The sequence below is a fragment of the Zosterops lateralis genome, assembly GCF_965231275.1.
Source record: "Zosterops lateralis genome assembly, chromosome: 2".
Lineage (NCBI taxonomy): Eukaryota > Metazoa > Chordata > Aves > Passeriformes > Zosteropidae > Zosterops > Zosterops lateralis.
The window spans coordinates 82,898,814-82,916,819 of NC_139763.1; the positions used below are offsets into that span (position 1 = coordinate 82,898,814).

Consider the following 18,006-nt stretch of genomic DNA (forward strand, 5'->3'; position numbering starts at 1 on the left):
TTAAAGGTATTTTAAATATTAATAGGTATAAAAATATTTCCTTTGTGATATTTTGCTATACTGTGAAGTATTTTTTTATATTGAATTATTTTAGATAAATTATTTCAACTTGCGATGAAAACCACCAAAGAGAAAAACAAGAATCAAAACAGGAACCTTGGCTAAGAAGAAAGACTTGGCAGCAAGGAACACAAGCAGATAATTCATGTCATAAGAAATATAATGCAAGTAATTAAACTTCAACAATCCTGAGAGGTGGCAAAGTATCACCGCCCCTTATTTAACATGTTAATCATAGCTGTTATATTGCACTGCAGAATAATAATGCAATTACAAATTCCCAGACAACAGCACTGAGTGCATGTTTGGTCAGGGCTGAATGCTATCAATCTTACACACTGTGTTACTGATAGTGTGTCCTGTGCTCTCCGTGATTAGACCTCAGTGCTACTACCACTGTATCTTTCAAGTGCCAGGCAGTAGAACTCAAATCTTTGATGAACACACCTCTCACACTCTGCTCAACACTATTAGTAAGTCTTTGGACAAGGAAAGCAAGGATTTCCAGGCCTGTGAATTGGCTCCCTCTTTCCTGCAGAAGCCACTCTCAAGCCAACATGATTTTGGCTTTGAAGCATGAGAGGAAGAGATAGAAGGGTGAACAAGATGTGGCATCAATACTTTCAATAGGTTGTTACTGTGATTCTTCCCTCAATACCCATCCACATCCCCAAATCCACAGATCTCAACCACACCATCACTCTGCTGCTTTGCTGGCAGCTGGATGGCATCCGGGCTGTGGAGAAAAGCCAGGTGACCCCACAGCCCTGGGAGGAGATGAGGACAGAAGTGTGGCAGATGGTGACAAAGGGTGGCACAGAATTAGTATCACTGATACTATGATAACAACATGCAACAGCCCGTGTGCCACAGCAATTAGCGTTAATTACAGCGCTGCTGCAGGAGTGATATCCTGGCCAAGGCTGGCCACACACTGCAGAAGGTATCTGCACTATGCTCACTAGCTGTTAGAGGAGTTAAGGCAGGACACAAATCCCAAATCATTACCTCAATGAACATTAGGCAGAGATGTTTTCAAGAGACAGAAATTCCAAGATTTACGCAGGGAGATCCGTGGAACAAACACATTCCCAAACTAGTAACACTATCTGAGGGAGACTAATCTCAGTGAATTTGTCACTAAAATCCTTCCCCATCTCTCACCTCAAATGACAGGGACCTAAAATTATTCCACAGCTATTCAGGGTAATCTTATACGGGTTATCTGTTTTCTTTATGTCTATTCCCTCTCTCTCTCTCCCATTTGCTCACTCCATCATAACTTCACCTTGTATACAGCTGAAACAGGAGATATTCAATCCACATATCATCCAAGATGCCCAGCCACAAATTGCACCAAGAGACATTTGGATAGGATATTAACAAAAAAGAAATTACTCACTGACAGTAATCGAGCATTGGAACAGGCTTCTCAGAGAAGTGGTTGCATCAACAACCCTGGAGGTTTTCACAAGAGGTGTAGACGTGGCACTTGGGGACACTGTTTAGTGGTGCACTTGGCAGTACTGGGTTAATGGATCTTTTAAAGGTCTTTTCCAAGGTAAACGATTCCAAATTAAACACCCTCTCCTTCCCACCACTCCCTGTGTGGACCAGGGCATGGAATTCAGATGTATGCTACAAGTGTGATTCGAAACAAACCAAGGGAGTACTAGAAAAATGTCCTTCTCCCTTACTACACCTCCCAGTAAAAAGAACCATTGCCTCCCCTGCAAAGCCCAGGTACAGAACAGGGGACGATGCAGATGCTCCTCATCACACCTGAGGAACTGCTGACTGTTTTTGTGAAAACCCATGAACAATGTGAGTTTTAAGTCTGATTCAAGGAAACCACACCAACATTTAAAGACAACACTGCAGAGCCCCCTAGTCTGTCCACATCCCATGGATTTCACCAACGAATTGTTGGAGGAGACAGGATGACAGAACTCATGTCAGTAATAGAAATCTGTTCCATGTTCCATTTTTGCCTTTTTTCTAACTTGGAAATGAAACTCGGGATAATTTTAGCAAGGAGGTAATATAAAATCTTTATATGGATCTTTATTGAAGGCTTTCAGAGGCAGTTACGGATGTCCACAAAAGCCCAGCCCCAAAGGGGTGAGCATATTTTTACAGGCTTTAGGAAATTAGTATTATTGACAAAAAGCACTAATTAGGAGGACAAGTGTCTAAGCAATTTCCCCCCAGGAGAAGCCCCTTCTCTGGAGCCCCCTGCTTTGGTAGGAGCTGTACTTTGTCCATGAAACGTATCTCAAAGCTGTTCTCAGCCTTGGTTCCCGGGAAGAACCAAGATAGCAGGGAGCCTTGGACCCCCTGGGGCTGGGAGCTCTGGAATTTGTTTTGTCTCTTTGCCTAGGGAAAGGCCACGGCAAATTACTAGGAAAACCAGGCCACTAATACAACAGGCTACAGAGCTACAAATGTAAGTGCAAAGAATACAGAGAACGCGTAACAGAAGGAGAAAAAAAAAAAAAAAAAAAAAAAAAAAAAAAAAAAAAAAAAAAAAAAAAGAGAGAGAGAGACAAAAATCTTTTGATGGCATCACCATCCAGAGGAAAGCGTCCCTGCCCATGGCTGGAGGGAAGGTGGAATTAGATGGATCTTTACGGTCTCTCCCAACCCAACCCATTCTGTGATTAGACAAACAAAATCCACGGGTTTTTAGACAAAAAAAAAATACAGGGGCACACAGGAGAGCAGGCTGCCGGCACCCCCAGTAGCCACACTTCACCGGGGTACTCAGGGCTTGGCACGCCCCGCCAGAGATCCAGCCTTCAGCGCTTCTTTAAAACGTGCCAAGAGTCGTGTCCCGCCTGTGGCTGGAGCGAGGCTCATGACAGCAGGAAACACCCCCGAATTCCCCAAGGAAACTCCCTCCCTCCCTCCAGGACCGGCTCCCACCTGCTGGCTCAGGTAGCGCGTCAGGTAGGGCCCGACGGGCAGCGAGGCGCTGCGGCGGCGGCGGAGCGGGGGGCGCAGGGCGCCGGCCGTGCCGAGGAGCGGCAGGAGCAGGAGGAGCCGCAGCATCGCTGCAGGCAGCGAGAGGAGCAGGACCCGGAGCGTTCCCGGCCCCGCCGCTTTATACGGGCCGGGGCTGCCCCGCGCGGCCCCACGGGGAGCTCTTGGGGCGGGGCCAGACCCACACGTGGAGGGGCGGGCCTTAAGCAGCTGCGGCTTCCGATTGGCTGTCGATCGGCGGTTAGCTCGCGCGCGCTTCGCGGTTGGCTGAGGCGGTTTCTATAGGTGTTTCGGCCGCGCGGCGTCCGGCGGGGAGGCTGCGATTGGCTGTTCAGAGCGCGTGACTCGCCCGCCTCCCCGCTCCGCGCCGTGCGGGGGCGAGGCCAACGTTTTCGCTTTGTGATTGGGCGAGAGAGGCCTCTCGCCCCCCGGAGTGCGTCGCGATTGGTTGAACGCCACTTCGTCCCGCCCCCGCGCGGCCCTCAGCAGCCGCACTTCCGCCCTTCCCTGTGCCCTCAGGCCGGTTCGGGGAGCAGCGGGGACTGCACGGTCCGGGCGGTGCCGCGGCCTGAGGCCACCGAGCCCAACCCGCGCCCGAGTGAGTCGGACCGGACCGACCCCGCCGCTCGCTGCCTGCTCAGGGAGGGTCAGGGGGGGTGCAAACGGGAGTGAGATCCGTTAACGACTCGCACTTTGGTTTCCGTAGGAGAGAGCGCGGCAGCGGGATCGCCAGAGGGCAGCAGGACCGCGCCGGGAGCCGGGCGGCTGAGGGCGGAGACCGCGGCTGGAGCAGCTGGATTGGGCTGTGTGATTCCCCTGCCGGGAGCTGAGGTTTGGGTGGTTTGGTTTGTTACTGAAAGGTCAAGTAAAACAGCGCTATTCGTGCCCACCTCTTTCAGTCTGTGTCCGGGTAGTGAGTGCTGTGTTTCTTCCAAAGGAAAATCTTCGAGTTTGCTCTTGACAGACCTGTGTGAGCACTTACCCGCTGTGCTTTATCTCCCGTGTTTCAGTTTAATACTTGAAGTGTTCTGTTTTCTCGGGTGTGCGTTTGCGGGATTTTTGGTTTTGTTGTGGGGTTTTTTATTGTCTTTTAAAAGTGCAGGTAACAAAAACTATGTGAACTTTGTATCTAGAGTTTTGAGTTGAAAACAGGTGGGAATGAAGCTCGTGTTAATTTCTCCAAGCCCACCTCTTCGGGCAATAAGAAAATCAGACTTAACTTTATTACTCTTTTTCTATACCTTGATGGGGTTTTTTTTCTGTGTACTCTTTACTGTTATCTTGTACTAAAACAACATCTTTGTAGCTAAAACAAAATAGTTCCCTTTTGGTAAGAGCTGAAGGCATGCACCATTCAATATACTGAGTCAAATGAGTCTCTGTTAATATGTGTGTTCTGAAGAGATGCTTTTTTTCTCATTTGTTTGGCCCCCTATTACAGCTTTTCCCTTTCCCTATCTCTGTTTTCCAGATGTAGGGAATATTAGGATTTTTTTATTATTATTTTTTATTTTTTAATCTGAACCACTCAGAGTAATGAGTTTAGTCACTCACATTTTTCTTGGTAAATACAGATCTTGTATTTACCAAGATGCTGAGAAAAGTGTCCCAAAAGGGAAAGGAATAGCCTGAAAGTTTAACTTTCTGGTGGGCAAAATATGAACAAAATATCATTGCTGATTATAGAATGGGGGCTTTTTTTAACCTGTAAAAGCTATACTTGAGTCTCCTCTATCTCTTTGGTCTTTTGCCTCTCAGAGAGTTTTGGGATGAAGATGTGGAATTCCCTTCCTATTCTGCAGTTTATATCAAAGAGAGATTTGTATTTAGCTATGGCTGTGATAGAAGAGCTTTTGCAAATATGGACTTTTAAGGAGTCATTTGATTCAGCTGTGGAGAACATTTTGGTCGTTTGAGTTGGAACTTGAGGTATTGGATGAGGCTCCAGGTGACTTGCTCTGGTGGAAGGTGTCCCTGCCCATGGCATTGGGGCTGGGACTTGGTGATGTTTAGGGTCCCTTCCAACCCAAACCTTTCCAGGGTTCTTTGATTGTTGTCTACATGTTTCTAACATCTGCTGAGAAAAAAGTTGCCTGTCTAAAATAGGGGAAGTTTCCTAACACTTGATGTTTTGGGCAGTATAGTATAATAAAGGCAAAAGAAATCTGCAGGAAATAATACTGAATAAAATAAATTCTTTCCTATTTATTTAAATGCTTAGTTCACCATTTATTTGTCCAATCTGTACAACCTCCATTGACCAGGAGCTGCCCCTTTAGCTCAAAAAGGGTGATATAGGAGCAAATATAGTTGTGTTGTGTGCCTTTTTCAAGATCTTCTCAGCATTCTTTCCAAGTCACTGGTGTTGAAGCATTTGCAGAATTACAAGTGCAGAATCATTTCAGTTTTTAACCCCATGTTGACTTCACACTAACTTAAGGAAAATAATTAGAAAGCAATTTGCTGCAGTGCTGTGCCCAAGGATAATTCTGATAATGATCCCTGAATGCAAATGAGAATTTGCATGATCTGTGTGCAATGGTGTGCAAATGCCATGAACAGTTCCTTCATATTACATAATTTTATCCTTGTTTTTTTTTAAGAGTTAATTAATAGAATTTCTATTTTCAAACAGAGATCATCATTTCCTGAAGTCTGCTGTTCAAAATGTTAAAATCAGCCAACTGAAAGCATATTAACTGAAAGCATATTAACTGAAAGAATATCAACATCTGGAGAGAACTCTTTGAACCGTTTTGCCTGATTTGTTTCAGGTGGTGCTGTGAGCACATGAATAGTGCGCAGGGACTCTTGGCTGCCTCTGTGATTTCCATCCAGAATTCCTGCTTCATCTACCCTGCCTGTCAAAACTGCTTTTGTAGGCTGATCCTGGATTCCAGGAGGTATGTCCTGTTTTGGGGATCATTTACTGGTTTCCATTAACTTGGGGATCTCTGTCAGCTGAACACTAAACAAAAAGGGGTGAAAATCCAGCCCCTCCAGACCAAATCCTGATTTTATTTTTTTTATCTCATTCTACATGTGCAGCACACCTGGTAGTCCTCTATGACTCTTCAGTGAGTGCATGTCCAGAAATGGATGAGCTTTCTTTTTTAATTGCAGTGGTGGGTGAAATCTCTGACACACAGAAGAACAGTAAATCAATGAATGTCAGCACTAAATAGAAGGAGCTGACTTTGTAAAACAAGGATAGCTGTTGTTTCAAATGCTGAAGTACAAGATAACAGTGCTGTTTCCTGATTGTTTTTTTAAACCTAGGTATTTATACTCAAGCTGCAGGAAAAGAAATCCTAAACCAGAATGAAATGTGAAAAAAATGAGCACAGGGAATTCAAAATTGCACCCCAGCAGTCTCTCAAAGCCCACTGTCCCTTCAATTTCATGACAGGCTAGTATTTATTAATCAGTAAAAGAAGCCAGAGTCATTCTGTCATAATACACACATCTTGCTCTGAGCCTTTGGTAAGATTGTTGCCTCAAGGAATAAAGAATAAGAAAAAAAATCCTAGAGTTCTTTTATGGAATATTTGATACATAATAGTGGTAATGCTTATGGCTGCAGATAAATTTTTACCCCAGCAGGGATTAACAGGAGTTCATATATTCAGGTTTTTTTATCCTTTTACTGTCTTTTGTCAGGTTCCACTGTCTAAAATGTGGCTGCACAGGTGAAGCTAAAGATGCAAGCTACAGATATAGATTGTCCCTAAAGATTGCTGACACTAATGATTTGTTTGACATCACTGTTTTTGGAAGTTGCTTAGATCCATTCTTTGGGATCACCGCAGAAAATCTGCAGAGGTAAGGAAGAGGTTGTCTGACCATAGAGCTGCTGCTATTTATTCAGCCTAAAAAACTGCAATGAGCCTAGGTGGTGGGAAAATGAGTGGGAAGTAACTGCCAGAGTACTCCCTTCCAGCATTTCCTTGGTACCCATCACCTTGAGAAAGTGCTGAAGTTTGTTTCTTCCTGAAATCTTGGTGTTTTGAGATGGATTACTTCCAGGTAGTAGAAGAAATCCTCCACCTGTCTATTGAAGGCAGCTACTACCTGTTAAGTGAGCCTCACTGCTTGGTTGGTTTGACTTCTTCCTCGAGTTCTTTCTCCTTGTTTTGAGATAATTGAATGCCCTTTGTTTAAGTATAAGTTGGCTTTTCCAGATAGAGCCTCTGGGTTTTCTTTTTTAACAGTTTGATGCACCTTGTGACTATTTGGCAATATGACCACATTTTCCTGAAGAAAGAAGGGATTTCTGAGAGTGTCTGTTAGTCCTCAGAGCCTGACCACCCACATTATAAGCTTCAGATTTTCTGAAATGTGAAACTGCCAGGATGGGATATTCAGATAGATTCCCTGCTTCTTTCTCTAGTCTGTTATTTTTCAATGCCTTGTGTTATCACCGGCTCAAAGATGAATTGTTTGTAGTGCCATATTAGCAGCATTATTACATGCCCATGACAGGCATTCTGCCCTACACTGCTGTACTGCTGTCAGCTGTGAAAAGCAGTTATTTCCATGTCTTACATGGATACTACTGTGCTGTAAAGGCTGGGCAGGAAGGATGTGTAAGGAATAGCAGCATCTTGACAGCATTGTACAGTCACAGTGTTGGCAGAAAAATCAACCACATGGGGAACCCCTGGAAGTTGTGTGTGTATTAAACCTCTTCAGAGTGGTTGTTTTGTTTACTTTATCTCACTAACAAGTTAGGTGAACTAAAGAATTGAATTTATACCTTCATGGTTTTCCTGTTTTCATTCCAAGTTTAGTTGAAGCTAGCTCAGAATCTTTGCCTTAACATGTGTCCTCATTAGCACTACACTACAGCTGAAATGCTGTGTAAGGCTTCTTCCTCTGTTGGTCCAATACTTCTGTATGTTTTTATTCCAGGTATATCCGAGACTTCAATCAGCTGTCAGGAGAAACAAACACAGAGTCATTTACAAGAGCATTAGTTCATGCAGTAGAAACCTGTTTCATTGGAAAAAGGTTTATATTTGGAGTGAAGGTAACTTTTAATCCACATTATGGCCCTTTAGTGAGTTTCTGTAGCCAGTTATGGATATAGACTGAGTTATCAAAGCTTCATGTACAACATCTTTTGGGAATTTGGGAAAATGTAAGGCTAGGACATGAGAAGGATTCTACTTCTTTTCCCCAAGGCTCCTGTGGTGTTGGTTTTGTTTTTTTTTTAAATGAGTCACATCCAAAAATCGTCTTGAATGGCAGTAGTCAGCTTAACAGCTTGTCAGAGTGCTTTTTGGAAAGCCTGAGCAATGCCAGCTCCTGTGCATATCAGTAACAGCTTGGAGTCTGTAAAAAAAACATGTATGGTTGGAGCAAGAAACAGGCTTTCTTTCCAAGCACTGCCCTACCTTTCCCATGCTATGCAGTCTCCTTTCCAGTCTGAAATGTAAGGAGAAGCACACCCCCTTGTAGCATTTTAATATTTCTGGATTTAAGAGCATTTTCAAAATGTTGTTAAAGTACAGCTGCTAAACATCTGCCTTGGTGACTCTTTTACATGTTTAACACACTTTGAAATATTAGTTCTTAGCAATATTTCTATAGAAACAGTGTTCAAGATTCTCCTCAAGTGGTGCTTATGTGAGTCATTCATACTGTGAAATCTGTGAATTAAATCCTACCTGGCAGGTGTTTTGCCTCTCCCACAGGTACACTGAGGTTTGTACCTGAACTGAGATTTCTCCTGATGTACAGCATCTTAAGCAAAGGAAATTGGAGGACTTAATGGATTAACTTTACCTAGAACCCTTGACCAGGTCTGTGGGCCAATGCCTTGACAAATATAACTAATCCTAGACAGCACCAGCCTTGTGGCTGTTCCTGCACACACAAGGGCTGAACACACATTTGAAGACTGTTCAGGCCTTGGCTGTAGACATTTCTGTGTAGTTATAATCAGCTGTGTATACAGTTGTACCATCCCAGATAACACTCAGAATCAGCATAACATACTTTTTAAAGACTTACCTAGGGGAGTGTTGTCCTTGGTAAACAGCCTTCAGCCTCGAACCTTGCACAGACTCAGGGAGGAGGAGGCTTGTTGGCGATAACTATATCTGCTTTTTGGCCTCTCTGGCTTTGCCAGACCTTGAGGGATAGATGAGAAAGGGTTTATCCACTTCTTAAAATATGAGCTAATTCTCTCTCTGTTTAATGTCATTTTTCACCTATAATTTCTGTGTAGAGAGAAGCAGGTGTTTTGAAGAATTGCAGTTGAAGCTGCTTTGAAACACTGCTCTCTAAAAAATCTGAGCAGATAAAGGTTGTAGCTTATTTCCCTTTCAGGGATGTAATGCACAGAAAGTCCCATGCTGGCTTTGGCAGCTGAGCTGCCAAGTCAAGTATCTGGTACCAGAGTGCTTTGATTCAAGTGCTGCCCAGTGCCTCCTGGATAAAAGCAAAGCTCTGGCCTTGGGCTGCCAGCCATTCACACTGAGCTGCACTAGAGGAAGCCCGGAAGCATCCAGTGCCCTAAAGGGAGGAAGAAATTTTCTGTGAAGTCTTTTCTCAGAGTTCTTGGTTGTTTTTCCAGCTCCAAAACTCCTTAATTGCAACAAGCAAAGAACCTCTCACTGTGATGCCCTTTACAGCCCTTGCCAGGATTTATTTCCCAGGGACTGCCTTGTGTGACAGGACTGTTTTGTATTCTCTTCCTTGCAGATCCTTACAAAAAGCGAGACCTAAATTTACGCCTGACTTAAAAAATGATTTTTTTTTTCTCTAAGTTGGTTGGGTTTTTTTGTTTTCTTTCTCCCACCCAGGGTTGTGCAAGGGAAGATGGAGGGTATTCTGCCAGCAGCACCTTGCAGAAGTGTTCCAGAATTAATAGAAGCACGAAAAACCTTGTGGCATGCCAGATCTTCTCGCCAAATGCTGCTCTTACTGGCCTTACTGTTATCAGCTACTTAGATCATCTCCTGCAGTCGGCAAAATTTAGGAGCTGTAATAACAGCTCATATCTACCTGATGCGTCATCAACTCCCATAGATGAATCTCTCAGTGAGCTCAGCAGCTTGTCTAGCCCAAGCAGGAGCTCCTGTTTTGTTCAGTCTAGTGGCAGGGAAAGTTTTTTAGGGTGCTGGCAGCAATCCTTCAGTCTGACTTCATCTGTTGCTTGGGTAACAGCAGAAGACTTTCCCACTCTGGAAGTGGGAAAGCTGGCGAGTGAACAGCATGAACAAGAGGAGAGGCCTGTCTCTGCAGAATTGGGCAGTGTGAGCCTCAACAATCAAACTCTTTGGGACTCACAGTTTCTGATCCCTTCTGGGAAGGAAGGGGATAAAGAGAAGGATAATGAATCGAGTTCACAGCTTAGACGGACTGACGGTATCTCTGCAACTGATAAATTGGAGAGAGTTTCCTCTTCAAACACCGAATGTTCACGTGGAAACAGTTCCAAGTTGTTACAACATCCCTTGGAATCTGAGGTAAAAAACAATTACCCAAAAACTGATAGTAGAAATTATTGTTACCCAGAAAAATCCCACAACTCCCTTGTTTGCAAGAGAGATGCTTCATCTCCTAATCATGTAAATGTAGCCGGAGTGTCTCGGATGGACTCTATGCTTTGGGAAGAGCTCCCATTCTCAGAAAGCCTAAATGAGTTGTTAGCCAGAATAGAGGATGGCAGGAGTGTTGTAACGTCACCCAGCCTTGATGCAGGCAAACGTGTCCATCTTGAAAGTAGCAAGTTGGGTGTAAATCTTAACAGATCCTATTCCAGGCAAGCTGTAGGTGATTTGCCTGCAGCCAGTGTCTCAGGGAGGCTCTTGCCACCAGCAGAGAATGATAGTTGGGAGAACACAGGGTTTGCTTGTCTTCAGTCAAAGGCAAACCCTCCAAGTGATGTCTCACAACATGAGTCTTCCCCTAGTGATTTATCTTCAACTCTCAAGGAAGGTGGAGCATCCTTGCCAGTTACACCAGAGCTTTCCATTCCTCAGGGCAGATGTGTGCAGTCCAAAGAAGCAAATACTGACCCTGCAAATTCATCTTGGTCTTTTATTAGGCTGCATAGAGAAACTTCCTGTTTAAAAAAGAGCAAGACAGCCACCTGTGTGCATTCTGCATGTGAAAGCTGTTTAGCTGCTTGTGAATATAAAGAAAACTATTCTACACCAAGCCAAAAAACTGATCTTACACTCACAGGGGTCCAGGTCTCTGATCCACCAACTCCCAACAATGCAAGAAGGATGTATAAAAGAGAATTAAAACCATTGACAGAACTGTCAGATAATACCTTCAGAAGTGTTAGTAGGAAAGAGCTGCAGTGGAACAACATCTTCCCTGAAGGCAGCTACAATGCTTCGGCTGATCTCTTTGATGCAAGTGTAAGAGAGGTATCAAAACCTGTGGAATTCTTAAATAAATCATGTAATTCTTTAATACAGGAAGATACTTTGACAGAGAAGGTGGCAGCTGAATCTGTGCTTTCTCCTGGAGGTGTTCCTTGCAGCTCAAAACTGAGCTCATCCCTACACAAGTCTCCTTTTAGCAAGCACAGCACACCTGCAACTTACTCCTTCTGTGATTCAGAATGCAGTTCAGTTTGCGCTCAGGACTTTGTTCCTTATTCACAGTCAACTCCTATGACAAAACCTCTGCAGAAACTGTGGCCTGTTGGGGAAAGAAGCTCTTTTACCACCATCTTCACCCCTAAAAATCCCACTAAAATCCATTCCAAGTGCAAGCGATCCAGGTCTTCCTTTCAGAACACTCTGCTGCAGCAGCTTACTGGCAAGTTAAGGAAACGTGGGAGACCGAGGAACAGGGAAGAAAAAGGAAGTGGTAGCTCTGCTTCCAAGCACTTCCTTAACAGCCAACTGCCTCCCAGCTTGGAGGAGTGGATCCCTTCATCTTCAAACAAAGGGCTAAAACCAACTGCATCTTTAGATTTAAAAACAGTTACCTGGGCTGCTGACTTGCAATCCACCTGTGGGCACACTGGCAGGAACCCTATTTCTGAAAACAGAAAGGACAGTGAAATTGATGAAAATCTCAACCAAAATGAGAGAATAAGCCCTAGGGATAGAGCCAGGATTCTAACATCTCCTTTATCTGCAAGTGTCGCCAAGACCTCATTTTTAAATGGTCCAGTCCTGAAAACTTGTTCCCCTTCAGAAGGTGAGAATCACCTCTCAGGTGGAAATTATTCAGGGGTTGTGTTGGAAGGGCCAACTGTCTGGTCTCCTGAGCTCTTCTTCCAAGCACGGACCCCTTTTTCCAATAAGGCAAAATACTAAGAAAGATACATTACTATGCTGTGTTCTTTTTAATTATTTTTTTAAAACTTTTGGGAAGGATCCAGTGGAAGAAAAGAGCTGTTAAAAAGTTAAATTATTTATACACGTGTCAGCATATGTCTTGCAAAGAGGAGTTCAATTTATTTTCAGACCTTTGTACCACAGAGATGAGGGAAATCAGAATTTTTATTTACTGTATTTTCTTGAAAATTGATCAGGATGTGCAATAAACACTTTTGTAAATGTATGGGTATTGAATAGATCTCACTTCATAATGTACAGGTAGGTGAAGTGTTTTAATATGTTCACTGTTGTCTTTTCATCATAAGAGCCACTCCAGATTCTTGCCTGATGACCCTCTCGGGAGAAGGGACAAGTTTTTATCAAAAATATGATGGTGCCTTGTTTCTGAGCCCATTTGGGATCCTGTGGCAGCCTTGAGTTGGGTGAAGGGGGCCATCCTGAGAGCTTGGTAGCAGCTCCCAGTTTTCCTGCAGGCATTTTCAAGTTAAAGACGCTTAGTGGCAGATTCCTGACAGTGTCTTTCCTCTCCTTGCTTTAAGGTCTTCCATATCCCTAACCCAGAACAGTTGCATTTAGAATCATTGAACAGAGAAATCTGTTGCTTGCAAGATCTGCTGCTTGCAAGCTTGTAAGTCAGGTCCTGCAGAAGGATATAGGAATCTGGTGGCACAGGATCTGAGCAGTCTGAAAATGCTGACATTTTGTTGTGAGTGAGAGTTTTGAGGTCCTAGTGTGGCCCAAGGGGGTGGAGGGGACACACCACACTTGTAGAACCAGAAACAACCTAAAAGTACTTGCTGTGACTAATTCTTTTGAGGTATAAAATGAATATGAACCATTTACATTGTGAATGGTGACAGGGAGGGTTTACTTGGTTTCTTCTCAGCTGCAAGGTGAATATTTTTATCTTCCCCTGTTTGAGGCCTCATAATTTCAACAGCACCTACTTAAGCCTCCCTCTTTGTTCAGAAGAGTTTTTCAGGAATAAGGGCATTTGCTCTCACTATTTTGTTCCTTATCCATAATTTTTAGTGTGGATCACTGTCACAGAACATACAGGTAAAGTTTTTCAATTTCTCGGTCTCTAGCCTAAGTTCTGCACCTTCTAATCAAATGTTTTTCCTTTTGAGGGATGGGAGGGAGAAGGGTGTTTGGAATCAAACAAACTTCTCCTGTGGCTGAGCAGGGTATAAATGAGGTACAGCCTCTCCTGCCAAGGGTGCAGATGTGCTGAGGCTGTAGGCCAACCCAAGAAAAAGTTACACATGGTTATTCAGCAGGTGTGCACAGGTAAATTCCTTCTACAAAGAAACTTTTCCAAGTCACCATTGGTTAGTTTGTTTATTATTTTTTTCCCCTCCCTATTTATAGTTGAAATCTAGGCACGGGTTCAAAGACTTGCCTGACATTGAAAGGACATGGAGCACAGCTCTGGAGATCACTGAAAGACCTTATCTCTTCTTGCTGTCCCCAGCAAGATACTCAAGCATACCACAAAAGTTCTTCTGGTGTTTAAGGATCCTGCAACAGCAGATGGCAGTGGAAAGAGGCACAAGATTTCTTCTGACATGTTCAAGCCTAGAGCCCTGCAGTCCCTGAACACTAGACATAAACAGAAGAAAAAGGAACATCTTGTTAGAGCAGAGAGACAGAAAAGGAGCAGAATTAGACATCACAAATTTTAACAGTGTCTAATTGATAAGCCGATGATGTTTTTAAACTGAGAAAGAGGAAAATTTAGGTTAGATACGTGGAAGAAAAATTTCACTGTGAGGGTGATGAGGCACTGGCACAGGCTTCCCAGAGAAGCTGTGGATGCCCCATCCCTGGAAGTGTTCAAGGCCAGGCTGGATGAAGCTCTGAGAAACATGGCAGGGGGATTGGAACAATCTTAAAGATCTTTAAAGTCCCTTCCAACCCCAGACCATTCCGTTGTTCTGTGCCCAAGGTAACCTGTGAATGGAATCACTTGCAGCAGTGCAGTGCCAGCCCTGCTGCAGGACATGGCAGGGCTCTGCTGTAAAGGACACAGAGCTGCCTATGCAAGGCTTCCTGGCACAGCCAGAGGGACAGGAGGTAAGAGCAGGAGTTTTAAAGGCTTTGCAAGCTGCTGCTGAGTTGTCCAGCTGAGCTTTAGCCCAGCAAATCAGCACACCAAAACCGCACCAGGGCTGCTTCAGTCAGGGTAGGGCAGGGCTCCAGGATGAGGCCAAGTAAAAAGTCCTGGACTTGTGCCTGCATTTACCAAGCACTGTGCCTATTGAAAAGATTTTATGGATTGCAAATAAAATCCTACTTGGGGATTTTATTGGGGCAAGTGGAAAAGGAGTAAGAAATGTTGCCTGCCTGGAAATTATAAATCTGCATGTATAGCTTATATAGAAGAAATGAAGTGAAAGCATTATTCATACCCAAATCACTGAGCATAGCAAAGGCAATACAAAAATGGTTTTAAGACACCATAACACTTGAAATCAGTTTTTTTCTACTACAGCACATACTAGGGTACTGCAGTTATCATTGGCTCTTCAAGCACTCCCTTGTGATGAACTGGACAGATACCCACTCTATCACCAGGGGTTAGAACTGATCCAAGTGAGACACCAGAGACTTGATGAAGCTAGCCATGAAACACTGCCAGAGCTTCTACATCATATACCTGACAGCATCTTGACATGAAATGTTTGGTCCAGCACGAGTGATTTTTTCAGCAGACAATTCATTCACATACTACAGTTAGTGATAGCTTTGGTGCAGGCTGATGTGATTATAATTATAAGCTTGTACAAAAAGGCTAAGGCTCAGCATGTTTAATTCTGAGGGTAATAAAACTCCTGAAAATGCTTACAGGGTTTGTGATTGATTCCCCATGCATAGAAATCCATAAATCAAGACTAGATTTTAAATTAGGCAGGACTGTCTGTGCCATACCGTTGAAATTAAAGCAGGGCAATCAGATCTCCTGTGCTTTGTGCAAGAGGACTGCACACAGGGTGAGAGCAAAAAGTATTGTTGTGTGACAGGCCCCTGTCAGCAAGATGACATCTTCTGGGCAGAGCTCCCCACATGCTCGGTAGGGAGACTGACCATGAGAGGATGGAAGAGAGGCAGAAAAAGCTCTCTTGCTTTCACTCCTGTAGTCAGTCAGCCTTGCACTTCTTCCCCTGGGCAGCCTGTTCCCTTTTTGCAGGGAGCCTTTGCTCACAATGTGCTCACACTCCTTTCACCCTGGCACAGGCTGTACCCTTGCTGCTACACCTGCTGAAAAAGAAGGTTGCACATTTCAGTGGGTACCTGCTCCTTGGAAGGAAGAGCTTGGTCTGTTTTCTCCAGCCTTCACCCCCAAAAGCAGCACACTCCAGCCCTTCTTCCTTTCAGTAAATATTCTCTTCCCAAGAGGTCTGAGCATCTGAAGGATGCTTCCTTCCCCTCCCTTTGCCTCCTTCTTACCTAGAAGCATACAGGGACTTTTCCCTATCCAAATACCTCTCTGTTCTCTCACTGACTCCAATTGCCAGCTTCCTGGGGAAGGAAGAGCAGATGGTCCAGCCCTCATGTCAGATATTTACCAAGGAAGGAGCTTCAAGGTCAGTAGAAGAGGCAATAAAAGACACACAGTGTCTTCAAGCTTCACAGCTCATTTCTCAGTGGAGTGTTACCAGGAGTCATCTTTGAAGTGGGGCAGAGCACAGGGGAGGAAACCTGATCCCCAGAAGGAGTCAGAGCACAAATTTTATGTATTTACCAAAAGACAAAAGGCTTAAAGTGGGAGATCTTGTCCAAAAGGATTCTAGGCCTCAAGGAAGGCAGGTCATTGGGGAGCTCCAGTGGAGTACAATGAGAATGAAAACAGCAAGTTGAAGGCTGAATAGAAGGAATGGCATTAAAGAAAAAAAAATTACTGTATCAAAGAATAAAAAACAACTGAGGCATCCAACCATCACCCAACATTAATCCTACACAAATCCAGCATCTTGCTAGGACAAGAGTTTAACCTGCCACAGGTTTGCAAGGTCAGTGAGTGGATGGTGCCTCTGTCAAAGGTCACCCTCTAGTGCCTGATGCCAGCATTTCTTTGGCATTTCAAACCTCCACAATTTCTCCTACTTTGAGTATTTTTTTTCCTCTTCTAGTGCGAAGGGACCTCACTCCCATGGGCAGCAGCTCTACATCTGCTCTTCCTGTGAGGTCTCAGTGCTGCAAGAACCTCAGCCCAAGCAGAAAGTCCTTAGTAGCCATTCGTTTGCTGGTCTAATGTCAAATCATGTCAAATGAATGCCTCTTATTTAAGGCAATTTTGCTTTGCAGTCCAAATCAAAAACCAAACAAATCAAACACTTTAAACACCAAGTGGAAAGGATTAAACATTTATTTACATACAGATACACATGTAAGCAATTTCTAAGTATAAAAAGGGCATTACAAATAAATGTGAAGCATCATACATTCATCATCCTGGTCATCCAAAACATCCTCCTTTCTCAAGCCCGCTCTACCACATTTGACCACAAGAACTTAAAGAAGAGACAAGCCAAATGCTTCTGACAGTGACTGATTCACAGCTTGATGATTTGCTAACACCTATGCCCTCCCCAAAGACAGCACTGCCCCACCAATGAGATCAATTGGCTGACCAGCTGTAGTGCATTTTTTCCACTGAAATGGTTGTGCTTGATCAACAAAAAACACATCCTCTCCTCATCCTTCTGGCCAAATGTTTAGGAATCAGGGTTCTTGCTAAAATTCTGTACATTGTGCTAAATTCACAATTGTTGGGGAGAAGACAGCAGACCTTTGTGGGAAAAACTCCAACACAGAAAATTCCTTTATTGCTGTGACTTCCCTGGCGTGGAAATCACAAACAAAATGCTGCTGTTAGTGCTTAAGCAGATTTTTAAACTGCAATTCAAACTATAGTTGATGGTATAAAATATACTTTGTTCATGCTGTAAAAGAAATTACGTGCTTCAAAGTTGATTTGATAGTAATCAAAGCTGAGGGTAATTCAGGTTTTCTCCTGAGGAAAAGAAGATGCCTTTGTAGCATCTCTAAAAATTATCATAGCTTTCAGGAAAGAGGAAATGTTTTAGATTCAAAAGTCTAAAGGTAATGCAGAGCACGACAAACTTGTCAGTTAGATAACATTACAAAGGGAAACAAGCCAGTAAACATAAAATTAAAATGCCTACTCAAAGTATTAATGAATTCAAATGAGAACTGGGTGAGTCTTTCTGTATAGATCAAAAGCAGTTTGAAAAAAATCTCATGATCTGCAAATTCACAGAACAGCCAAATATGTGTAGCAGAACAGAGTGAAGTGGAAATAAAAGAGCAGAAAGAGCCTTGTCCCACATTGACAGCTGAGTGACTGCAGCTGCTCCAATCTCAGGGTTTTGGGGTTTTTTTTTCCTTTTGTAAACAGCTGTGGAGAATAAAATGGATGTGACATATCTGCAGTGCATCTTATTATGCTAAAAACTATGGCATATTTAAAACTACTTCCCTAATATCCAGAGATATACTTGTCACTCCCAATCAGCATAGTAACAAGCACTGGGCTTGCTCCACACTCTCATTAGAGGGCCTTTTCTCCACCAAAATGTTGGCTTCAGAAGTTAGTTTTTTCCCCCTTCAGAGCTGGCTGTGTGTG

At 43.6% G+C, this 18,006-nt stretch overlaps 2 protein-coding genes across 2 annotated transcripts in view; one reads left to right on the forward strand and one right to left on the reverse strand.

Annotated features, from left to right (window-relative positions):
* The window catches only part of PRCP (prolylcarboxypeptidase), a 29,279-nt gene extending 26,196 nt beyond the window's left edge, over positions 1-3,083 (reverse strand). The window contains exon 1 of the mRNA XM_083854617.1: positions 2,986-3,083. The gene's annotated coding sequence lies outside the window, so the exon portion shown is untranslated. The remainder of the gene's footprint in view (positions 1-2,985) is intronic.
* Positions 3,084-3,771: 688 nt separating this feature from the next.
* DDIAS (DNA damage induced apoptosis suppressor) lies at positions 3,772-12,708 on the forward strand. The gene is made up of 5 exons (XM_083855513.1): positions 3,772-3,873; positions 5,817-5,945; positions 6,703-6,864; positions 7,954-8,071; positions 9,852-12,708. Exons 2-5 carry the CDS (start codon positions 5,833-5,835, stop codon positions 12,330-12,332), a joined length of 2,874 nt encoding a protein of 957 aa, XP_083711639.1. The 5' UTR covers positions 3,772-3,873; positions 5,817-5,832; the 3' UTR covers positions 12,333-12,708.
* Positions 12,709-18,006: the final 5,298 nt, after the last annotated feature.